Raw genomic sequence first — 27,040 nt, 5'->3', positions numbered from 1 at the left:
GGTGTGGGCCAAAGCGAACATGTAAACTAGACAAAACAATCATTTGTGAATCATGTACACATAAGCAGTTTTAGTCACATGCACACACAGCTGCATATACTGTTTGTACATGGTTGCACTTTTCTGTACGTAATGTATTAACCCATAGTGTGTGCGTGTGTGTGTGTGTGTGTGTGCGTATGCCTGTACCCCTGTGAATACACATTACCCTGTCTTACTGGAATGAGAGGAGCTCAAAATTTCCGGAAGGCATGAATTTAAAATGTGCATCTCAGATACTGCTAATGTCTCACACACAGACACACACTCAAATCTCAAGACATCATTCACGTGTGTGTGTGTGCATTGTCCATAGTGCAGATACATCTGAAGTAACCAAACACCCGTCGATTTGTGTAGCAAAAGAGCACCAGGGAACCAGGGATTAATTATAGTGTATGCAGCATGCATGTTTGGGATGCTGCTATGGAAACCTATGAAACAAAGCTCTTAGATAAATTATAGAGTAATTTCCAAATTGATATTTGATGTAGATATCAATCACTGAAGCCAGTTAATAAGCTCATGTTAATGCCAGTTGTTTGTCCATATTTGCCTCCAACTACGGGTGACTTGCCAAAATCAGGTATGTCTTACTGAATGTGTGTGTGTGTGTGTGTTCTGTTTCGCTCACCCCATCTTCATATCACAGAATAATGATGCAGATCAGTAGAAAATGAGCCTATGTGTATCTATAAGTCGACATATGTCTTCTCTAAGCAAAGGAGCGGTTATGGTGGTCAAAGTACACCCAGGTGTGATTAGTCAGGTCTGGGCCACGCCCACTTTGCCATTTTCTCTCTCTCTGAAGCAGAAAATTGTAATTTTTGTAAGCATGTACTCCACATTAGTGCACATTGCATACACACAACACTGTCTTAATGAAGAGAGATTAATATTTTGTTTAGTTTGGGTTTTTTTCACAGGTTAGCCACTTTGTTCAGTGAACAAATCACTTTTGGTTTTACAGGAATGCAATTGTTTTAAAAAAATCCTTTTAAAAATACCCACTATATCTCTTCTTCAGATGAATTATTTGCATTAGTTATGGAAATAGACACTTGAAGCTATACTCTAATACCGATATTGGATCCTGTTACCTCATTTACGCATGAACAAATGAGACGAAATGACTGATCGGGATGTATTCCACTACATCCTATCACAATAAATGATAGCAATGAAAGTAAAGCAGACTGCAAACTGTGCTTTGTGAAAATATCAAGAAGAGCTACTACAGCATCTTTGTACAATACAAGTAACCTGATAAAACATCGTAAACATAATACTCAGGAGGATTTCATTGCTAGAAAGACAGAATAGCAACCAACACTGCAGCAAATCCTGGCTTAGCAAGGAAAAATGTATGCAGACAACGCTAGGTGAGTGAACAACACAGCTCTTACCCAGTATGCTGTTGACTTCCTTGATTGATCAATACTAAGTAGGTTACTCAATTCCGTCTAAAAAAAATGGTAGCATTGCATCCCTATTCAGCCCCTCTTTGGAAACGTAGGGAGAGAGAACGTAAAAAAGGGATGAAGGGAATGTGACAGTGACACAAACACTTATAGCATTCTAATTCTGATATCTGTTAAACGTCTGTTTTGTTTCGGCTTTGGATTAACTGTATTGGATTAACAGTCTTGCACAGTACATTACTTTCTCCATCACACAACACAATGTGTACACAGTTAAACGTAAAGCTATTTCCTCAGTTCCATGAAGCCGTGACGGTTTCCATGCCAGCCGTAAGCCAGATATTTGCTCTGGTCTTTTGGCACCATGCCAGCTGCAGTGCACCATAGTACGATAACAGTCGTCAGGAAGGAAGAGGAAATAACCTGGGCACTCACCCCAAAGAGTGCCAAGTTCAAACTAAGCCTATTTATAGCTTAGGATGTAGCTCACACACACACAAACATACACACACACATATATATGTATGTATATATATATATATATATATATATATATATATATATATATATATATATATATATATACACACACACACACAAACATTAACCATGTGGTCCCTGTTCAAGGAAATGAAACCGTTTCTTGTGGTGATGAGTTTATTTTGTTAGGCCTAATTAAACTTTTTTCTCTTCTGCTGCTGCTGGTTTGCTCAGCTGAAAAGGTTTCCATGGCCAGTCTTCCCACATCCGTCATCACGAGCTCTTTCGGTACCTCCATACCCCTTTTTCCACCAATACTGTATTGGAGAACTTTGAGTAGAATTTTAAATCATCCTGATTTTAAGGGCTCAATGATATACATTGATATTCAAATGTGGGACTTATGGCACTGGTTCCTTAGTTCTAGGCTTTCTGGTGCCAGATCTGAACCAGTTTTGCATCAAAAGGTCCCAAATTCTGGTACCAGAATCTCTTTCTTTGTTTTCTCCATTCCACTCTCTTTCTGATTGTCTGTTCTTCGCTTTCTCTTTTTATTCCTCTGTCCTTCTATTTATCCTTTAGTTCTTCTGTTGCCATCTCTGGTTTTCTGTTCCTGCCTTTCCAATGTTCTGTTGTTCTTTCTGTCTATGCCTTTTTATTCCTCTGTTTCTTTCTCTTACTTTCTGTCTTTCTACTTCTCTGTGTGTCTGTCTTACTGATTGTCTGTTCCTCTATCTTTCTGATCCTCTACTCTCTGAAGGTATAAACACTTATCATTAACATGTAACCTCAAGGCTACCACTTTCGTATTCATATCGTATCATGGAGGAACATAATTGTAAGAGAAACACGCTTAAGTTACTTCCAAGGAAAATCCACCTGAAAGACTTGCGTATTAATCTTTCAGTTCTTCAGGGGAATCCAAGATTTATTTTGTATTTCTTGGTTGATTTTATTTTATTTTTTACTTAAACTTCTTTCATAACATGTTGGTCTATTTTCACTTTGGTTAAAGTTTCCTATATTACCCACAATGCTGTTTGACTACCATCCCAGTAGGAGTCGAGACTCAAGTCAAGTCTCTGCCATAACTCAGAGCAACTAACTGCATTGCATTCTGAAACTTTGAGTCCATCTGTGCTGGATTTCTTTTAATACAACATTAAATGTCACTGGAAGTTGGTGAGTTTCTCTTGCTCTTTTGTTTTGAGGAGCTAACAAAAAAACCTGATTGTTATCATGTATGATTGAGATCATTTAAAAAATTTTGTCTTATTATATCACATTGTAACTGCACTAGCTATAACAACGTCTCCCTGTGACATCAGCGCAGCACACAACCACTGACTTCTCACACGAGCAACGAAAATACAGCACCTTAAAGGAGTTTAGGACTCTATTATACATTTATCCATTCTGATCCTGTGTTTCTCTCTCTGTCTGTTTCTCCCTTCTGATCTATAGTATACTTTTGAATCCTTCTTTATTTTGTCTTTCTGATCCTGTTAATCCTGTGTTCATGACTGTGCTTAATTTAAAAAAATTACTTTATTAAAACAATTATTTATGTATATATTTTAATGATTTAAATATATACTTTATAAAAAGTGTTATTATTGTGTTTAAGTGAACTGACTGTCAAACTGACTGTGTGTGTGTGTGTGTGTGTGTGTGTGTGTGATTTAGCTAAATGTTGGTTAATGGTTTTTACAGTGGTGCGAGTGGAGCACTCAACAGAGGTAACTGTACCTTAGAGATATGGGTCACATGCAGTAGCAGATTTGTGTGTTCCTGTGTGTGTTTGTTTGTGTGTGTGTGTGGTTATAGTCTCACAAGGAAGCAGAGGGAAGCGCAGGCTGTCCCTATAGAGCTTTATGCAGCTCTGAGTATCCATTTAATCTCTTTTACTGATGAAAGCCATGCTTGAAATCTTGCCAGTTTAAACCATCTCAGTGAGAAATAACAGACACAACAGGCAAAAAAATGGAGATTTATTGTGTATCATGTTAGTTATGTGCATTGGGGGGATATTGACCCTGCTTTGCAGTGGGTAGCGTTGCCTCCTCACAGCTCCAGGGTCCCCGGTTTCTATCCTGAGAACATCCTGAGAGGTGTATCCCATGCTTTCCCCATGAGTGTACAGGTTTCTTCTGGGTTTATGAGTTTCCTCCCACCTCCCAAATATATGCCAGTAGGTGGATTAGCTATGCTAAATTGCCCCTTAGGTGTGAATGTGTGTGTGTGTATGGTGGCCTGCAATGGACTGACATCCCACCGCCTCCCACCCAGTGTTCCTAGGATATGTTCCCAAACCATGATCTCCTTGGAGCTTCATTACCAAATCACTATCTATCATTTAAAATATTGAGCTTTGTGGAGAAATCTATTTGAAGTTTGCATTTCAAACCCTGAACTAGTAAATCAATGTGCTGCATAATACATTTTGTGTCCTCTCTTAATTTGTCCTCTTGTATCATTCGTCTTTGTCTCAGATGTGGCAGTGGGAGCTCCGTTTGCAGGCGAGGACCGCAGCGGTTGTGTGTTTATCTATAACGGTGAGAGGTCTGGCTTGAGGCTGAAGCCCTCACAGGTGCTCAAAGGATCTTGGGCTACGACTGGTATCCCAGCAGGCTTTGGGTTTACGCTGCGTGGGGACTCAGATCTGGACAACAACCAGTACCCTGGTGAGTAGGGACACGTCCTTGACCTTTCTGCTTTATATCCTTTTTTTTCATTCTCTGTCCATCCTTCTGTCTGTTTGCGCTGTTTATGAATGTTTCTGGTAATGTAATCATACCAGTGTTGTGGACGTAAAACCACAGAGATGAGACAAAAGCAAGTTCAGTAAGACTGAGAGCAAGGCAGAGGGACTCCAGTTTGATTTAGAAACATCTGCGTGTGTGTGTGTGTGTGTGTGTGCGGGGGGGGGGGCATCTCTATTTTTCACTGAGTGCTTTAGTTTGAATGGAGGATGTGGTTTTGATTTTGTTGTTCTCATAGTTGTCTTCTTGTTTTATCCTTCACAATAATCTATCCAGAAGAATAGCATACTTTTTGTCTTTGCATGCGTATTTGTTTGTTTGTGTGTGTGTATGAGAGAGAGAGAGTGAGCATATACACACTGACAGTGCACTGGTTTGCTGAGGAATTCTCTGGAACATGTTAAGCTTTTTTGCTACATGTTTATTTCTCTGGCTCAGCTGTAGAGCTGTAATTTGTAAATCTATATCACTACAAAAACCTTTTCAGGAGCTCACCAGGTAACCCAGAGCCAAATTTAGTTTCTGGGCAATCGCAGTGAGCTCCGACATCCGTGATTATCTATTGCTGGGTCTGACCTGAATGAATCTAGCTCATAAAAACTATGTTTTTAGTCTCCTTAATTATATGCTTTGGACCATAATTAAGTTTTACATCTTAAATCATATGATAAGATTAGTATATTTTTTCTATGGCATCCAAAAGACAAAATCTAGATGGGCCATTAATAATCAGCAAATACTCATTTAAGAGTAGGTACTTTTCTGTGGATCAAAAACTATTGAATATTTCTAAAATAATAATAATAATAATAATAATAATAACCCTGTAATTAGTTAAGAAATGATTTATTAAGTGTGTTTTAAATCAGCAAGACCAGTAAAGTGGAATGTTTATGAAATGTTTGCTTTTGTTTTTACGCAAATGTCACACGATCTAGTAGCATCAGTAAAGTCTTGAAAATTAAAATTCTGCTTTGTTCGCACAGCAGCTTATACAGTTAATAGCTACAATAATGTTATTACATTTACGCAACAATGTAAAAACAATACAAAACAACGTTATAACTTTGGATACATATAACCAGAAAAAGAAAAAAATATTTCTTATTGACTTTTACAGAATAAAAACTTTCGTATGTAGCCATGTTTAAATATAATGTCAAGAGAAAACAGATGCTAGCCAGACTCAAGTGGTATCATTTATGTATTATAATTATGCAATGTGAGGACACAGCACAGCTCACAGCCAAAATGCTGGCATACAGCTTGCTGACTTTTTGTCGATGGTGCAAACAACATGACTGGATAAACATACTCTTACTTTTAGTGTATATTATTGCATTCAACTAGCTAACTAGCTCACCATACAGTACATTACTACTTTATGTTAGCTACCACTTTTTATCCTAGTCTGTTAGGTTGCCAGGCAACCAAAACACTGGGCAGCACAATAGAGCTTTCACTTGCCAATGAATTTTTGATTTGCCCGCACCATTGTGTACATCTTTTCCAGGATAGAAACTTTTTAGTTCCTGGAAAGTTCTTAGTGGAAACACACCTTATAAAGTTCTTGAGTTGACGTAGCTTGACTTCTGTATAAATCAAAGTTAATATTGTGGAACAGTCACACTGTGCTTGTCAAAATCATGTGATGTTTTATAAACTGTAGAAAGGATTTAAGAACGAATAGACTGCTGTGTGTGGTGTTTCTACTTGGACGTGTGATTTAAAGAAGTTATTAAGTTGGGTGGCAGATTAACTTTCCAGAACTCCGCTATGTCAACAGTGTACGAGACCAAGCGTTTCATTCGAAAAGGAAATTGCGTGTGTGTGCATGTGCAAAAGTGTATACATGTGGTCTTTTGACGCTACAATTAAGACAGATGTTTCTTGCTAAACCTGAACCCAAATGCTGATTGAGCTGTAACATTAGCCAGGGTACCGGCCGTACAGTTTTTCTCTGTAGTGGGAAGTGTTTCATTTCTTCTGTTGCCCAGTAACACACATCTCAGTGTCGCATAGGGGTGTGTGAAGTTTGTTAGCACCAGGTTTGGAACTGTGCTTTCATAATCCACTTCAGCTGTCCTTTTAAAATAAGACCACCCTCAGTATGAGTCTTTCATTTGGTGCTTTTTCCACCCGATCTACAAGAGGAAGCGATGCAATAATGCTTTGGGTGGATTTAATCAAAAACTGAACTGGATAATAGTTTGTTTACTTCATCTGCCACTCTTGTTTTATACAAGCTCTTTTATATGTTTATATATATAGAATAGGGGGTTCATAAAGGGGACTCCAGATGCAACCATTTAAGCCATTTTCCTCCTAAATTATTTCTAGCTTATTGATTAAAGTTCAATAAACCAACATAGCACAATTTAAAGCCACATTATAAAGCCATTTTGTTTATCTGAGATTAAATGGGATCATATCGAGTCTTTATTTTCTGATTCGGGCTTTAGAACCCATGTTGGTGGTACAGTATGAGTTGTAGGTGCTTTCCATCCATACCCATGTGATTTAATGTTCATTCCACTTTTTGTTCCCCAGAATGGTGTTTAAGCCTCAGTCTTCCATTCTGTCTAGTACCTTCATTGAGTTTGTCTTTCTTGGGGAACCCTTAAAGAACCCTACAATAGAGGGTTTCTCTTTTAAGAGAGCGTTTATGAAGTTAAGAAGGACCCTTTTATGTAAGAGAGTATGGATGTAATGAAATGCCTTCCATGTTGTAGTCCATTATATGAGGAAAGGATGTAAATGATTTTATCATGGGTGCGGCTTTCTTCCAAAAAGTGCCCAAGGTTAAGGATAAGGATAAGGAGTGCGTGAAAAAAGTAGGAAACTGCATGGTCAATGAGAAACAGATTCACCATGGCAGCTTCACCCTGTTGTAAATAGAGTCATATACTATAGATGTGTGCAGTGGGCTACAGGCATATCATACTGTAGTACAAATGCTTTATAATCACACTAGACTAGGACTCATTCTTGGTCCATGACTGGTCCATGACTTGGTCCATGACTGAAGTTACCAAGATGCAGCCCGGGTTCGATTCCTGGCCAGAAAACCAACCCTACGACAGTGCGCTCCCAGTGCCGGTCCCATGCCCGATAAAAATTGGGAAGGGCTGCATCAGGAAGGGCATCTGGCATAAAATGTGTGCCAAAGCAAATATGCGGACCAGTAATCAGCTGAGGCGACCCCTAAAGGGAGCAGCCGAAAGAAGAAGAACAACATATGGCTACAAGCTACTGATGATTTGAAATAGCTAAACTACAGCCAAACCACCCTTTTGTAAAGTAGCTAGCTACACTTCAAGCTACTAAGAAAAAATGAGCTAACTATGCAGAAGCTACTTTGCCAAAATGGGGTAAATCACAGCTGATATTTCCCTTTTTTTGCATAGCTGATTTATTGTACAAAATAAAAATGTAAAAAAAGTTTCTATTTGTGAGCTACTCTTAGTAAGAAGCAGTTAACATTTATTAATTGTAAAACAACATCATTAAAAAGTAACAAATATAGAGATCTCTCAGCAGCTAGTTAACGTTAATGGGGAAATGCTAATCTGTATAACACTGAATTAAACTGCTACTTTTAAGTGTTTGCAGCAATATGCATAATAATGCTTGTCATCATTGCTTGTTATAACAGACTGGCTGATTAGCTAGCTATTAGGCTAAATACCTGAGGTCAGCTGACATGCTCAGGTTAAATGGTTAACTAATGTGATAATTCACTGGTTTATTGCATTCATTTAACAGAAAATACTTAACACTTAACCAGCTAGGTAATCAGCAACAACAACAACAAAAAGATTACGAGCTGTTACTGGAAAAGCTACAATATTTTGAAAATATCTCAGCTACTGCCACTCTATTAAAAATGTAGTTAAGCTAGTAGTTTTGCAATGTAGCTAGCATGCTGTGACTCCATCATGTGCATGTCACTTAGCAAAAAAAGCTACAAACAAAAAAGGTAAAAAAGATCTTTTTCTAAACAAACTCAGGAATATTTGGGGAAATTTTCTAGGTGTCTTTTAACATAACATTTATACTTTTTTCTACAACATTTTGGCAAAGTTGTAGTAAAGTTAATACAAATGTTTCGATTATGTTAGTTTTTTGCTAACTCTGTTTGTGTTAGCAGCATTCTAATAACATTCTGTAGCAATTGCTTATTATATCTTTAAATTTTTTTGCAACATTACAGCATAACTTTCTTAAAACCAGTTGATTATTTTATTAAATCCAATTTTTACTTTGAGGGGCTACACTGCAAATTACAAGTGACCGAATCCTATTTCTGTGTTTGGACTGTATTTGCATATGTTTGTATATTCACCTTTGTGTTTGTCATTTTCACAACAAAAATGTGTGTATGATGAATAGCACCAGGCAGGCGAAAGCTAGTTTGCTACCAGTGTGAAGATTTTGTTGTGGATAATGTTTTACATAAGGGCCATGTCACAATTTTCAGCATATTCAGACAACAGCAGCAAACATAAAGCATTCAAACAATTATTAAAGAAAAAAAGGAGCCAGACCACCTCTTCATTCTTAAACGAGAAAAGGAGCCAGACCACCTCTTCATCATTCACACCTAGGGACAAGTAAGTGTAGCCAGTCCGCCTACCTGCAAGTTTTTTTGGACAGTGGAAGGAAACCGGAGAACCTGGAGAAAATGCTATATATAACACTATATATATATATATATATATATATATGTATACACACACACATACATAGTAAAAAAATAAAACTAAATAATCAACGTTTGACCATGTGAAAGGTTTCCCAGGCTGCCACATATATAAAATTTATTAAAAGATTCTGACACCAAAAAGAAAATTCCCTCTAAAGAAAGGCTCTTCAAAGCTTTAGCTTAATATCTGTGAAGGTTTTTAGTCATCCCCTTTGAATGTTTCGGTCCTTTGAGAACTGGTGAAACAACTTCATGATTATAACACATGTCCACTGGGCTAGGCTTACTGTTGAGGTAATGGACACATGCTCTTTTCATCATGGCGGATGCTGCCAGTGCATGTGCAATGCAGATTTTGTAATTGGTATTTGTTCAGGAGTTAATGAGCTTTATTTCAAATTGGTTCTCTTTATAGATTGAGTAAGTTGATGTTGGTACGTTTACAGATAAAACAATACCTTCGTTAATTTGGGGTTTTCAAAAGTCTGGGGTTTCAAAGCACACACACGTACACATACACACACACACACGTCTGGCAGGGTGATGACGCACAGCAGACCCTTGAAAAACAGACTAAGAAGAAAAGCAGATTTCTCTTTCTCTATCAAGTGAATCATGATATCACAACCTTGAAAGCGTACACACCTTTATCTCTGATTAGGGTAAAGATTGGGTCTCTGATTAGCCTTTGATGGTTATTATTGATGTGGTGTGTGTGTGTGTGTGTGTGTGTGTGTGTGTGTGTGCGTATGGAGTACGTGTGTGTCAGTGTAATATATAAGTTCTTGTGTAACATCAGTCAGATTCTCATATGCATTGCCCACATGTGAGTTTGTATTTTCGTGGTTAAATGCACACACACTTTAGGGTTAAGGTGAAGGTCAGGGGTGAGGTCTTGAAGGTCTTGTCTGGCCCAGTTTAGGATTAAATTCAGGGTTAAAACCAAAGGGCAAAGGTCATGACCTGTCAAATAACCAGTCACAAATAAATAAATATTTGGTTCTATTTTACAAAATATAAACGAACTGGTGGCTTAATGTAAACCACTGCAACCCTGACCAGGCAGTTACTAAGGATGAATGAATGAGTGCTGTAAATGCACTGCTATAGATTTATTGTTCATGTTAATGAATGTGATCTTGCTTTCCCATGAGCTTTATACCTGTTCATATCTGTTTTTGCATCTGTTTAGAACGCATTATCTGCTCATTCCGAATAATGTTTACAAATTCAGTTACATCCATATTTAATGTTTAATATTCACCAGCCCATGAAAAATGGTAGAAAAACATTATTTGCTGTGCAGTTATTCCTAAACAATAACTTGTAATATTGATATAACATTAGAAGACGAGCGAAGGCGTTATACCAATAGATAATGTGTGCATTTTATGTTATTTTCAACAACCAAAGCATCCTTGCTCTAGGATGTTCGGCAAATATGAAACACTCAGCAACTTTTCTGCAGTCACAAACACTTCTTCATGCTGTCCATTTAAAAATCACACACTGATGATGTTCTGCTGTGACGGAAGTAAAAGCAGTGTGATTATAAATGTAGTACACACTGACCGGACTCACAAGATTCTCACTAGCCAAGTTTCCATCCTTTTTTGTGCTTTTCTGTTATTAATCAAGTGAAAGTGTGTAAAATAAAAGTTTGTGAAATTTGCTGTCTCCTGCCTGTTTCCATCCATTCTATATCGGTAAACATTTCAATGCACTAAACCTTTTTCGCAAAAATATCGTTGGATGGAAACGTAGCTACTGTTAACGCAACACTGACACTATATATCATTCCACGCATGTGCACAATTTAGGATTGGATTACATGTGACATGCATATAAACAGAGATTGACTACAGAGTTTGGAATACATATAAACAGTTTGTTGGAAATCTGCAGTTGGAATGAATTCATTGGGAAAATCTTTGCATGTGAACGCAGTCATTTACTCCAATCTCTCACAGGAGGTGATGGTTGACATATAGAAGGTCCACACACATTTATAAGCTACCTATAGAAATTTCATTCTCCTTGTATCAATAACTCAGCATGTGCATGTACTTAATCCTACAACTGGGATTTTTGTATGAGTCTTGGCAAAAGGGGGACTTTAGGAGACCACAATAAATCTCTTTTGTTAGGTATAGTTATAAAAAAAAATCACATAACGGCACAGACAGGTACATGACATAGCGCAGGCACTAAGCTCTCCAAACCAACCCTGCATTTAGCTTCAATCAAACCCAGCATCACTCAATCCTTTCAAAAACCTCTACAGGGAGAACGTTCCTGATTACTTCGGAGGAAATGGATGGACAGATGGATGGAAGGATGGATTGATGGATGAAATGAGAGATGAGGAATGCAAGGTTGGAGGTGTAAGCGGGAATTGCAGTTGCTGGCTTTGTTCATATATTTCTCTGGCAGGAGAAACCTATGTGCTTGAGATAGCTTTAACAGACGTGCGCTTCGATTAACCCTGTGAGACCCGAGGCTAAGCGTGGCCTGAAAGTGGCCATTTCAGCATAAAATCTTATTTTTGACCTTTGAGCTTGGTGTTATTTTATAATGTTATGAAATGACCAATGTACAGGGCATCAGTGCAAGGTCAGCTTTTTAGCTGACACTTGTTGAACACAAATACTCAACAGATTTGATATGTAGATTTTTTTTTTTTTTTTTTTTACATTTTTACCTCAATGAGACCATAATCAGAGTTAACTTATGCATGTGTATTCAGACCTCAGACGTAACTACTGACTTAAGTGCTATTTTCATATGCAATATCAGCTCGAGCGAGGAACAGTATTACGTCCAGCACAATTGTCAGGCAGTTTGCTGTAACCAAAATATATCATGCTTGTCATGTCAGCACCTCATTACAACTTACAGAATGTGAAGAGGCCACCATGGACTACAACACCCAACACACAAACTCTGTCCCATTCACAGTCATGATCTTACTGATCACACACACCTGAACTCAAACACCTTCACACCCTACAGGCTATATACACACTCCAAACTTGTACACAGCACAAAGTATTGCTCAATGTAGAGTATTCTTCTAATGTACCAAGCCTTATTATTGTGATTGTACATATGGGTCTTTATTCTCATTTTGTTTCCTGGTTAACAATTTTTGCTCGTGTCTTCCCTAGTCCATTTGCGCATTTTAACGGTTTAACATTTAAAATTTAATTTGCACTTGCAGCCCTCTCTGCCACCTGACAATACTGAAATGTATGTTTTGGGCTATAAAAATACTCAAAATCTATGCTGTGTCTTTCTTCGGTTTGTATTGTCTATCTCAGATTTTTTTCGGGATTAAAGGCAAGTGCATGTATTTAATGGTAATGGTCTTGATGATATTGAAAAAAAAAACATCTCAGATACTTCTACTCAAGAAAAATCTGGAAACCTCAGAGGCATGGACAACATGCAGGTAATTTGCATAATCTGAATGGCCTTCCCAAAAAAACTGACTTAAGTAACTGCATGACATGAGTCTGAATACACACAACTTTCCCTGTGTAAATATTAATGTAATTTTCGTACTTAAGTCACTGACTTAAAATGCCAACTCTGAATAAGAAAGTAACAATTTGAATGAATAACAAGCAATAAAATAGTTTTTGATAACAGTTCCTGGATATTTCCACTGTCTATATCTACTGTGGCCATTTCTATAATCGTGAAACATAATATGCAATTTACCACAAAAAGCTCCTATTATACCACTGTTGTCTATGCTTATATCTTGGAGAGTTTTACTTTGCTCTGCTGTGCTCTGGTCACTTTCACTGTAATTTAAAAAATTCTATATACTGTAGTTTATAAATAATTTGTTTCTACACAAATTCAGTATCATTCATGTTTTTTAATGTTTAGAGATGCAGTACTGAATAAATATAAGCCTACACCATTAGTTTAAAAAAGGTTCCATTTAGAACCCTTATGGGCTTTTATGCTGTTTGTCCCTCTGGAGATACCATTAGAAGTTCTATGTAGGCCTGAGAAGGTTTCCCATTCAGAAAAATTTCCACACAGAACGATTTTAGGAGGCTAGAATCCAAAGAATTTTTGTGTAACCTAAATACTATTGCTGCTTGTTGTCATGGTTACATTTGAATTTGATTACGAAGCACACTCATAGAAAAAAAGGTTAAGTCTACGTTAAAGTTACGTCTTTTCTCCATGAGCTCATTCTTAAAGATTGTATTCATAAAACATCAAAACATCTCTAGGAAGCAAATAATCCTAAAACATCCCAAGAATCATTGAGGAATCTCTTTTTTAAGAGTGTACAGCAAGCTTTGATTCAAAACAGTGATTAAATATTAACTACATTACTTCAGTGAATAATTTCACCTAGATACTGTAGACTTGTACCTAAGAACTGCTGCTGTAATCATAGTGACCGTTCTGTGCTCATCCCAGGCCTCTTATCCACTCTTATACTCATTCTGAGCATCCTTTCAATAGTGCGTCTTTATAGTACACAGTTGAAGAAGAGTAATAATTTATAATCGTACTACACAAGAGGGTGGGTTTCCTCTTCATTCCGTTTTTTCTGAAAGGTTTCTTCCTCATGTTGTCTCAGGGAGTTTTTCCTTGCCGTTGTCATATATGACTTGCTCATTAGGAATATTAGGATTTCTGTAAAGCTGCTTTGTGACAATATATTGTTAAAAGTGTTAATGTACAAATAAAACTGAATTGAAATCAGTCCAGTAACTTCACAGGGAAGTGAAGCAATTATACTTACTTCTTTATTCAAGTTTAAAGAAATGAATAAAGAAATGAATAAAAGGTTAAACCAAGCCAAGGGCTTTCGCTTTTCTACTGATTCTTTCAAATCTGCCATTCTAGTGTGGTCTAGCCAGAGGGTTTTGACCTTAATATTTAGAGTTTGGCATGTCACAGTGTAGTCACACGCTCAGTACACTAACACAACACACTTCAGAGCCCATCTGATTAAGCTGAACATTGAAATTATGTTGCCAGATGTCAGATTGGATTTGGATAAATAAGTCCATCACACTCTCTGTTGTCCAGCGCTTCTATAGACTGAAGCAAAAGAAATATTCCCCTTTCTGAGTGTATGTATGTATGTATGTATGTATGTATGTTGCACTGAAGTTTTTCAAAACTCTGAGGTGTGTTTTCTATCACAACACCAATCCATGTCTCTTGGGTTGGTTTTAGACGGGCACTCTTCCAGGACGACCCAAATGTAAATTCCTGGTTGCAGAGCCTCTTAGAGTTTTGGAATCAGAGGAGAATCAGAACACTCTCCCACCACTTATTAGGGTTTTTGGAAGTGTGCTAGAACATTCCTGCCTGTAAGCCGCAGATTCTGGACGACTTCTAGAGGCCCTCCAGGAGCAATCCGTACACCACTGCATATTAACCCGCACAGGAAAAAACAACATTCCAGTCAAAGATCTCACTCGGAATTAAATCTTTTCCACCAGATCACTGAGTAATTGAACACACAAAAGCCTAAGAGTTGGACTTTGGTTCTACAAATGTTAGTCTCATCAGTTCGTAGGTATTTCTACACCACTGAGAGAAGCATAAAAGTTTTAAATTAGATTTAATTGCAAATGCAAGTAGTGATTGATAGTCTCTCATTTCAGTGTCCCCGCAATGCGGTTCATAGATGGACATAAATCAGTATATAATGATGTTTAATGATGGGTCGAGTTGTGTGAATAGTAATTTTATAAAATGTGTGGAGAGGCGACTGACAGTTATAGCTAAAACAGCTGTCGCTAGAAGAAAAGAGACCATTCTACTCAGGTGTGTGTGTGTGTGTGTGTGTGTGTGTGCCTGTTTAAATTTGCATCTGCAGAAGCTACTGTATAATATCTAATGATTTTTCTATGAAAAATGTATGCTCTTTTCAGTCTCATTTACGATCACCTGCATTACAAAATGTGTTGTTTAGAATTAAAATTATTTCAGGAGAATTAAATGAACCAACAGGCCAAAGTGTGAGAAAACTAAGTTTGTCACTGGTTTTAGACACACATTTTAGAACAGAAGATGTTTTTTTAGTTAGTATTGAACATCAAGTTATATTGCATCATAACAGGTAAGAGCCTATCAGGTTCTGTAATTTTAGGTTTGCTTTTTTTTGTCGCAAGCTAAACACAAAAGGAATTATAAACGACACAGTTTCAGTGGTTAGAATCCTAAAGTCGTATTCTATTCACTAAATATTGAAATCTTTGGGAATTTAAGGTGTGACTTCGGTTATTCGGGGGTAGTAGTGTCAAAACAAACCCCACATGTAGCGTTAGGAGTGATAAATCTCTTAATATTGTGTAAAAATGTGTGGACAGTGGGACAGCATTACCTCACAGCTGGATCCTGAATTCAGGTTACAGTCTGTGTGGAGTTGCACATGTTCTCCCAGCATCCTTTGTAGGTTTCCTCCATGTTCTCCGGTTTCTTCCCTCCTCCCAATTGCATGCCGGTAGCTGGATTGGCAGCACTAAAATTACATCTAGGTGTGAATGAGTGTATGAATGTGTGTGTGCATTTTGGTCTGTAATGGACTGGTGTCCCATTCAGGGCATATTCCTGTCCAGTGTTCCCAGGATAGGTTTGGGATCCATCATGATCCTGATCCAAAATATGAAATATAATTCATTCATGTGGCTTTGTATTTTTTTTTTTTTCATGTGTTATTTGGATCAGAAAAGTCAGAAAGCTATTTCATTGTCTTTGGTTTGGATGTGCGTCAGTGTGTCTTGAACAGAAACCATGAGATATTTTTAGTTCTTTGGATGCGCGCGTGTGTGTGTGTGTGTTTTGATACAAGTAAAACGCGAGACGTCTGTGTGTGATGGAGACTGCTGGAGAGCTTCAAATCACTCCCAGCTGCGGCATGCTTTGAAGCTGACACACTGTCCCCTCTCTTTCTCAGACACACACACACACACACACACACAATTTTGTCTGTTTTTCTATGAAAATTTCTTCTACTTCCACTTCTTATCTGTTGTCTCTTTGTCTTTGTAGATCTAATTGTTGGTGCTTTTGGAGCTGACAAAGTGGTGGTGTACAGGTAAGACACACACACACACATACACACACAACATATGTAATCCTAGTTGACCAAGGAGAGTTGATGTAGTGCAGTAACATGCCTTCAGCTGCATACACACATTCCATTTCCCTTTCTTACACACTCTCTCTTTCTCTCTCTCTTTCACACACACATACACACACAAATACACAGAGACACACACAGCATCATTACACAAACACTTCCACATGTTCCTCTCATCAGTGTGAGTGGCTCAGCAAGCTGGTCAGAGTGTTTTTCGTTGGAGAGAACAGTTTAGAGTTCAGGGCTTCTCTGTTGACCTCCGTGTGTGTCGGTGTGTGTATGTGTGTGTATGTGTGTGTTTAATGATGCAGCACTACCACGTATGTAAGTTTTTTTTGTTATGTTCTACTAAGAAAACATTTAATGGTCATACTTGAATACCTTGAATGCCTTTGAATCCTGTGGCTTCTTTCTCTTGTTTGTTTCCTTATGAAACGACCTGTTCACTTCCTGCCACAGAGCCACACAACACAATGCTTCACACACACACACACACACACACACACACACACACACACACACACACACACACACACACTGGTCTGGTAACACTCTAAGTGTTAAAATGATTAGCAGGCCTGGACTCCAGTTAGTCTGTGTAAGCGAATGTTACCAACCCAGCGCTGGTGGTGAGTCCTAACCTGAATACAGAGAGAAAGAGAGAGAGAGAGAGATAAAGAGAGATAAAGAGGGATAGGGAGAGGTTACCAGCACTTTGTAACAGTCAGGGGTAAACCTGTAACTTTGCATTTTCCACCACGGGAAAGTCTTCAGGATGGAAGACTTTGTGCTTTCGGTTTTCTCTCTAACGTACAACTTTTTTTTCGTCTAATTACCTTCAAGAGAGAGAAAAAAGAGATGCTCATGAAGGGAACAGCTGTTTATACCTGCCATAACATAAGCAATAACAGGAACTAACTGATTTTGTGGACGTTCCACAACATTAAATATAGCTATAAACAGATGAAATGTTTCAGGTTTGGTTTTGCTTATTTACTCACAGTAATGTGAATTATTATAATTTGTCCCTTTGGCTTGGTGTTACATTCTCACACATTAATAATTTTTATATGCTGCCTTACACATGATACAACATAGTGGTGTTGTAGAACTAACATAAACATTATAAGACTTTAAAAATAAGTTGAGATTCAGGTACAGAAAAAGAGTGATTACAATAAGTACTAACCCAGAAATTGTTACATGTAATATTATCTTTCAATTTTTTTTTGTTTTCAGCAAAAATAACCAAAAACAGAACGTAGGATTTTACACTTTCCAATAGAGTTTGCACAGAATGGTGCAGAAAAAAAATCCAGTGAGCAGCAGTTTTCTAAGTGGAAACACCTTGTTGATGAGAGAGATCAGAGATAAATGGCGAGACTGGTATAAGCTGACAGGAAGGCTATGGTAGCACAAATAACAACTCTTTACAACCGTGGTGAGCAGAAAAGCATCTCAGAACGCACAGCACATTGAACCATGAGTGAGATAGGCTACAACAGCAGAAGACCACATCAGGTTCCACTCTTATCAGCCATGAACAAGAATCTGAAGCTGTATTTTTATCCATTTAGAACACATTTTCTGTTCATTCAGATGGTTCTTCCCTAATGTATAAACAGGGTGCCTTTCAAAAGTCATGGAACACCTGATTTCTCAAATATTTTTGTCAATTTGCCGTTATCTAACATTATTATGTTAAAATTTATATTTATTAATATGTTAATGTATATTTATGAGTTCATGTGTGGAAAAACATCTTCAAGAAGTAATGTTTGCTTTGCCTTGGATTTATTTTCATGTGAATGTCAATGTCTTTAGAGCAAGACCTGTGATTACAGTGGACGCTCAGCTCATCCTAACTCCCAAAATCCTCAACCCGGAGAACAAGACCTGCCTCATGCCCAACTCGAATATCATGGTTCCCTGGTAAGTGTCTCACCATGACCATCACCAGCTAGAAAGATTCCCTTATGGTTTAGTTTGACGAAGAGCCAGTTTTATATTAGCGTGTGCACCTTCTTCTGGGATATACACTGCGGGAAGTTAGGGGGTTCTGTACATCCATATTAATGCAGCTGTTCTAGCTGAATGGTGACACTGATTGTGTAAGGGACCTGAACACACGGAGTCGCTTTACGTTCTGCCACACATGAAACACAAACTTATACACAAACACACATTTATATGCAGCCTTGTGTTTTCCCTCTTTGTGAGTCGCTGTGGATCTGTTTGATGCTTGGGGCGTGTGTCTGTTAGGTTTGGCACACACACACACAGGGTATAAAGCAGCAGAAGATTTGGGAAAACAGACATCTAAGGTGTGGAATACTGTAATAACAAGAGAGTAGCCTATTAAAACAAATGTGCAGACTGTGCAGAGAGAGGACCACATGTACTAATTGCAGCCTTTTTGTTGCGCTGGTGGGCGTGGCCTATTTTGTTGGGGATGCACTAAGTATGTGCCTAACATTAAGCACATTATTTAAACATATGGCCACTACAATATAAACCTCTGTTTGGTGCACGTCATTCCATCAGCAAGAAAACTGGCTTTAGTTCTATTTAAAAAAAGTCAGACAATTTATTTCATATAATTTTATTTTATCTCATTTTGATTTTTCAACTTTTTTTGGGTTGGGAGATGAAAAAGAGACACCAGACCAGTAAAATCTAAAGCTCCAGAGTTCCTGTTTCCTCTCGTGTTTATGGTTTTGTTTCATCTTCATCTGTGGAATCAAACCCTGCTGTGTTTGTGTGTGTGTGTGTGTGTGTGAAGAGTTCAGGACTCCATGCCTAAGCACCGATATCGCAGTAATAGTCCAGCCGTTGCCTAAGGCGTTTGAACAAGTACTGTACGGTCTGGACTGCTTGGAACGACAGACATTACAGACATTCACATACACACGCACACACATGCACACGCACACACACACACACACACACACAGGATGCTATTAAGTCAGAGTTGTATACAATAATTGTAGCTGGCAGGCAGACTGCAAGTGAGGAAGATTTCCTAAAGGGTTGACACACAGGTCAAGGGTTGTCCCCCGGGCACTGGTGTGTGTGTGTGTATGTGTGTGTGTGTATATGTATGTGTGTATGTGTGTGTGTTGTGGGTGGTAATTACCCTCCTCATGAGGGAGCGTTCTTAACGAGGCTGACAGAGAAACATCATTAAGTTATTCAGCAGGGTTCTTTCCTTTGCTAAACAAATGTATGCTCTCTCAACACACACACACACACACACACACACGAATGCATATAGCATTACACGTGACAGTGCCAGAGAGGTCATGGCAGGGTCGCCATGGTTTCAGTCAGTGTATGGAAAGCACTGTCTTGTTGGTGTCCATGGAGACTGAAATACAGTCTTGTGGGTATTTCATATTCATATTCGTACATGGAGCACAACACCAGGTGGTTATGGGTAATTAAAACTTACACACTTGGTGCGAGGGGTGTATGTGCGTGTCTGTGAGCTATTTCAGAATCGCATGCATTCAGCCCGCTTGGATGGAATTAGGAATTTGTAAGTGAAATCGCAGGCTAGAATATCATTATAATTTATTAGAAATATGCACACTCACACGTAAGTACTGATAGGAGGTGCAAGAACGTGTGTGTGTGCGTGTGTGTGTGTGTGTGTGGTTGCCATATACCCCAGAACGTGCTGTACAATCTTAAAAACTATTACTGATTATGTTAATTATCTCGGTTATTACGGCCCTATGATTCTTGCAATGCATGAACACGGACAGATTCAGACATAAACACAAAGTTCAGGTACAAATGCACACAATTTGGAGATTGAAGAGAGATTATTACAAAATTATTACAAATATTTCTGGAAAAAAATATTTTTTTTTTGTACATAGTGGTTTTGGTTTTTTTGGGTTTTTTTACCTCAGATCACTCAATTTGACGCATAGCGCTTTTCTTTTACCTCAGATCACTCAGTTTACAGCACACCGGATCTTTTTTTTTTTTTAACCTCAGATCACTCAGTTAGCAGCATAGCTAACTTAGATTATATGTAACTTAGTTTGCAGCATAGTGCTTTTTTTTGTTTTTTTTTTTACCTCAGATGACTCAAGTTTGCAGCATAGCAGTTTTCTTTTACCTCAGGTCACTCAGTTTGCAGCATAGCGGGTCTTTTGTTGTTTTTTTACCTCAGATCACTCAGTTAGCAGCATAGCGTTGTTTTTTTTTGTTGTTGTTGTTTTACCTCAGGTCACTTAGTTTGCAGCATAGTGTTTTTGTTTTTTTTTACCTCAGATGACTCAAGTTTGCAGCATAGCAGTTTTCTTTTACATCAAATCACTCAGTTTACAGCATAGCAGGTGTTTTTTTTTTTTTTTTTTTTTTTACCTCAGATCACTCAGTTAGCAGCATAGCGTTTTTTTTTTGTTTTGTTTTGTTTTTTTTACCTAAGGTCACTTAGTTTGCAGCATAGTGTTTTTTGTTTTGGTTTTTTTTTACCTCAGATCACTCAGTTTGCAGCATAGCGCTTTTCTTTTACCTCAGATCACTCAGTTTACAGCATAGCGGGTCTTTTTTTTTTTACCTCAGATTACTCAGTTAGCAGCATAGCATTTTTTGTTGTTGTTGTTGTTTGTTTGTTTTTTTAACCTCAGGTCCGTTAGTTTGGCGCATAGTGTTTTTTTTTGTTTTGTTTTGTTTTGTTTTTTACCTCAGATCACTCAGTTTGCAGCATAGCAGTTTTCTTTTACCTCAGGTCACTCAGTTAGCAGCATAGCGCTTTTTGTTTTTATCTCAGATCACTCAGCAGCATAGCCTTCTTTACCTCAGATCACTTTCTTAGCACCACAGCCTTTATTACATCATATAACTCAGTTAGCGGCATAGCCTTCTTTACCTCAGATCACTCGGTTAGCACCACAGCCTTCATTACCTCATATTACTCAGATAGCAGCATAGCCTTCATTACCTCAGATCACTTCAACATCATTGGACTAATGTTTGCCTACAGGAAAAATTGGTCATTTAAAAAAAAAAACAGGAAGAAATAAAGAGTGAAGGGGGCAGGGGATGGATTTCGTGAGGCCCTAGGTAATTTCTCATAGCACCACCATTTTTACATTCCTCCAAATTAATTGTGCGGCTCAGGGGATGGAGACTTCCTGTGTCGATATCAGACATGATAACAGACCTGTATATGTGTGTGGTGGTTGTTTCAAATTAATATTATAAAGGAATGAAGGTACAGGCTGCAGAACAATCTTACAGCATGAAAAACAAACCATTTCAAAATGTTCTTAGAAATTGAAATGGTACATTTGGCTGAATTGGTGGATGACAGCATCATGCAATGGATAAGTATTTTTCACAACCAAATTTCACCATGTAGGAGCCAATATTACATGAGCGAATTAGGAACACACACCGAAACCACCCTAATGGCTTGAATAAACAATATTAGACTGATTTGTTTAAAATTTAACCAAAAATATTTGACCTACATATATGTGTTTCGCCTGCAGTCATGTATCAGGGCAGCGGTGTGAAATGGCTTTGGCCAACAATGGCTAGTTAAACTTTTAAGCTTTTGGGATTTCTGAATTAGTATTCAATCTCAAGAATATCGTGAACCCAGGGCAGGAAGAGGAAGTGATTAGAGAAAGTGGAATAGGATGGTAGCTTGGTGGAGCTCACATGGAGGACAGTTATTAAAATACTATTAGGAACTAACAAAGGGTCGTATTCAAAGCCTGCGACTTTGTCCAAAAGTCAATCAATAATTACATGAGGGAAGGTTATGTGTATTCAGAATTGGTTTACGCACCTGCTGAAGTTGTTTTTCTGGGCTCTCCTTTAAGATTATGCAAATCACAGAGTTCACTCCTCCAAGATTGCCAGATTTTTCTTGAGTATAAATGTCCGAGGCAGAGTTCTCAATAACATCTAGACTACTGCCTTCAAATACAAACACTTACGTTTAACTCTGAAAGTTAAGAAGCCAATGGCAAGAAGCCAATGTCATCAATATTAAACAATGTTGCTTTCATCATCATTATTCAGCAGCTTAGAAAATAACACTTGATCCAGCACATCCTATTATTTGGCAGTTTCTTTATTTTATATCATGCTCATGGAGGCCATGGAATTGTAATTATCATAATTATGGAGCTCACATTTAATAAATAAATGCATTCATGCATCTAATCCATGTCTGCTTATGCTCTATTTCAGCCTGAGAGTGGACGTCTGCGCTAAAGTCTCTGGTACTGGAATCCCAGACGTCGTTGGTAAGTCAAATTTGGTAAATCATTACTGGTATATACCTTATTTTTCTGACTATAAAATAGGTTTTTTTTTTGTCTCTAGCAGCTGCTGTGATTTACAGTTCAGTTAACAGAAATGTGATACATCACTTTATATCAAAGTATGGTCATTTGTTGATTGTTTCTATAATGGTTTATTGGTTTGTTGTCTGGAAAATATGGCACATTTGCAATGAAAAAAGAATTATGTTACATTTGAGCCCTTGTTTTGGTTTGAACATTAGGTTCATTTTCAAACATTCTTCACTGACAATGTGAGAGTGAAAACAAATGATGATCATTATATAAACCTAAATACCAGATAAAAGCAAATAATACATTATCGTAATAACACCTATTGACATTTACAAGTCCTAAAGTTATTAATTAATTTTGTTCTTTTGATTAACGGTACTCATATATCTGTGCTTACTGCAATGATATAAGCGATCATTATTATTATTATTATTATTATTATTAGTATTATTATTATTATTATATTGATTATTGATATTATTATATATTGATATTGGATTATTATTGATTGGGCTCCAGAATTGAATATAATAGAAAAACGACTATCAAAAACACAGCTTCTTCCTGATTCTGCCTTTCTTTCTTTATATGTCATTTATATATCAAGTAAGCACTTATGAATAGTAACAACATATACAGTTTTAATAAGAAACATCCAATCTCTCTCAGTTCTGAACATGGAGCTGCAGTTGGACTCGCTAAAGCAGCGAGGCGCTGTGAAGCGGGTTATGTTCCTCGACTCACATCAGCACCACCGCTCGCTGCAGATGTTTCTGGGCCAGCGAGAACGGCAACAATGTCTCAACCACACCATCTACCTGCGGGTAAGCAAACCTGGGCCTTTCAGTTTCATATCACATCTGGCCACCTTGTGTCATAAGTTTGACTTCCATAATTTACAGTCTCCTCTTTAATCTTTTCTTCAAAACTACCATGATTTTTTGCAATAATTGAGCTAGGTTTTAAAATGGTGGTATCAGTTGTTTTTTTATTGTTTCTTATTAATATTTTTATGACTAAATTTATAGTAATTCAAGACCCTTTAAGACCTTAGTGAAAAAAAAAAACATAATATTAAGGAAAATATAATATTCTTTCAATATTAAAACTCTTTAATACTGCTTATTAATTGGACTGCTTTTGTGACTTTTTCTAAATGTTATAGAAGCCGCAGTCAACCACAAGAAAAAATAAATACAGTTTAATTACAGTTTAATTTACTGAATTCACAAAGTAGCTTACTCTGTATATTCTGTCTTTTAAAACCAATTAAGAATCAAATGGCGTATTATTTGCATTAATGTCCTTCACAGCTTTTACTTATTCTATTTATTCTAAGTATTATTCTAAGTATTTATTTAATAAAAAGTATTTATTTAATAAAAACTTAATATACTAACACATCATTATAACTGATAACATTATAAAAGGAACTAAGCATTTTCTTTTCAGTCCCAAGCGTTTTGCTGTCTGACCGTACCACGTCATAATGGCTTTTAAACCACAATAAGTGCTTTGCAGAGCTCATTTAGTAGGCAGTTCTGGCCGCAGGGCACAGTTTGCTTGATGAGGTACAATAAATTGAACATTAATTTCAGGCACACCATAATTGCCCTGAGTTGCCAGTGAATTATTGGCCATTTTGTCCGGTTTCACAGCAATAAACAGAGTACTGCCAGTAATGTATGTACAAAGTGCACCTTTATGTATAAAATGGCCATTGTGCTCTATAATAAATACAATGCATCATCATCATCATCATCATTATTATTATTATTATTATTATTATTATTATTATTGTTATTATTATTCATAATAATATGGGAACTCAGCATTCATCTGGTTTAAAAATCAAATATCTGTCTAGAAAACCCATATGTGGTTACTGTCATGCAAACCCCTACATCATGAATTGTATCCATACATTTTAGAGTGTCTTCAAAATGACCACAAGACTCCAAATGAGCCTGAAGTATTTTAATGGGTGTTTATTTGGAGGGCACAAACACAAAGCCAAACTTTTTTTATTATTCTGTCATTTCCATGACCCAAGCCATGGGAAAGGATTTTATGGGCCAAGCCAAGCAACTAGTGTTATTGCTGTGAAAAGTGAAATGTTTCTAGCTTTGATCAGTGAGACAACACGCTGAACCATGAACAGATTCTCATTACTGATGACGACACGCGTTAACGAGTTAAGGCGAAAAATTTTGAACTTTGTTATCGACTGATATGGACTCTGGGAAAGTAGACTTTTAGCCAAATCAGACAGAAATCACACTCTTATCATATGAAGATTGCATCATTATTGAGATGCTTGTTCAGGTTGTTGAGGGTGTGTGTGTGTGTGTAGAGGAAGTGACTAATGATTAATCCCAGAACCCAGCCTTCTGTTAATCTGATATAACCCACTCTCATTACTGTATCACTATCAGACTGCAATGGAGCATTTCCCTATGGATCAGAGTACACACACACACACACACACACACACACACACACACTCCAACTCCTTAAACTTAATTAAGTGGTTTTATTTGTTGTCCTTGGCTCTGCAGCGCAGAGGCATTTATTAAACCATTTTATCTGATTTCTTTAAAATTTCAAGCACATAAAGTGATGTCAGAGGACGATAGGAATAAAAGAGGGCAGAACAGAGCAGGAAGGAGGGTAAGAGGAGGAAAATCGATGCATTTGAGATCTCATGTAACCGCAAACACTGTGCAACAGTGCATTATAAGCTAGTTATTTCTCTGTCCATTAGAAACATCTTCAGAACATTTGGCAGCAGATCTGGTTACATACTGTATATCATGTAATATCATGAAAAGAATAACAGAACAGATTTTTTTTTTGTTATAAATTATGTTAAATTCTCTTTATTCCTTAAGCTCTAACTGCTCAAATTCCTTTTTCACAATGCAATTTTTTGCAAAAAATTGCAAAAATACACAATTGCAAAAATACACAATTTACAGTACGTAGAATGTACTGTAAATGTGTTAACATTAAATGTGCTCAATTAAAATCCATTATACTACAGTGATGTTGAATGCTCGATTCTGATTGGTCAGAATGTGTTGATTAATTTTCTGTTACAGCAGCTGTGACAGTAGCTGTAATTCTAATACATTATCATTTCTATAGTAACAGCTTACACAAGGACGTTCCATTTTGAAAAGTGTGTAATTGTTGATATGGTAAAATTTTCTGTAAGGAGACGTTTATGTGTTTTTGGAGTTTTCCGACATGGCTTTTCAGTTTGTCTTTAACATGACAAGCTCCATTTTCACTTTTATTACTTTCAAGAGAGAGAGCAAAGAGAGGCTGGTGAGGAAACTACTGCTGATAGATGCTATAATAGAAATGATATCAGGAACTAACTTGTTTCATGGATGTTCCACAGCATTAAACTGTAAATGGACAAAAAAAAATATGATGTTTCTTCTTTAAGAATAGAAGAAATTGGTAAAGTTGGAAAATTGCTGTGGTATAAGAGGAATAACGCACATCGGGCCACATCATCCCAGTGTTGATTATTTTCCTATAACAAATTAACTCATGGCAGTAGAGTTACTACAATAAGTCTGTCACGAAAGTTTTTTTTTGTTGGTGTTTTTCTCTAGGATGAGACTGAATTTAGAGATAAGCTGAGTCCTATCAGTGTAGCTCTGAACTACAGTCTGGATCAGACGTCTCCTTTATCTGGCCTCCAGCTACGACCCATACTGGACCATTACAGCATGACCTTGCACCATGAACAGGTGTGTGTGTGTGTGCATTTAAAAATGAGCATATATCGGAAGACATCACTAAAACACAAGACAAATCTGCATGTTATTGAACAACAACAAATAGAGACTTGCTTGTTCTTTGTTCTTGCTCTCAGGCAAACATCTTGTTGGACTGTGGAGAGGACAACATGTGTGTCCCAGATCTTGAGCTCACTGCTAAAATGTGAGTCCGTCGTGCCCGTGTATGTGTGTGAAAGTGAATGCTTTCCTGTTTATTTGAGTTCTTTGAAGTGCTGAGTTGTACTCGTGTCGTTTATTTTGTGTGGAGTTGATGGAGGCCTTGATTTGTCTGGATGTACACAGATAGTGTGTTGTTGGGTTTTGACCCTACATTACAGCACACTGAAAGCTTTAAGTGTTCATTTTTAAGCCTATGAAAGCTTT

General features: G+C 37.4%; 1 protein-coding gene across 1 annotated transcript in view; it reads left to right on the top strand.

Moving 5' to 3' along the window:
• The window catches only part of itga8 (integrin, alpha 8), a 101,021-nt gene that overhangs the window by 36,555 nt on the left and 37,426 nt on the right, over positions 1–27,040 (top strand). Inside the window, exons 13-19 of the mRNA XM_053227832.1 lie at positions 4,433–4,624; positions 16,446–16,491; positions 18,361–18,468; positions 22,756–22,811; positions 23,532–23,686; positions 26,489–26,626; positions 26,752–26,819. Of these exons, the coding sequence (XP_053083807.1) occupies positions 4,433–4,624; positions 16,446–16,491; positions 18,361–18,468; positions 22,756–22,811; positions 23,532–23,686; positions 26,489–26,626; positions 26,752–26,819 (763 nt within the window). The remainder of the gene's footprint in view (positions 1–4,432; positions 4,625–16,445; positions 16,492–18,360; positions 18,469–22,755; positions 22,812–23,531; positions 23,687–26,488; positions 26,627–26,751; positions 26,820–27,040) is intronic.

This window comes from Pangasianodon hypophthalmus, chromosome 22 (assembly GCF_027358585.1).
Source record: "Pangasianodon hypophthalmus isolate fPanHyp1 chromosome 22, fPanHyp1.pri, whole genome shotgun sequence".
Taxonomy (NCBI): Eukaryota; Metazoa; Chordata; class Actinopteri; order Siluriformes; family Pangasiidae; genus Pangasianodon; species Pangasianodon hypophthalmus.
This window is presented reverse-complemented; position numbering and strand designations above follow the sequence as displayed.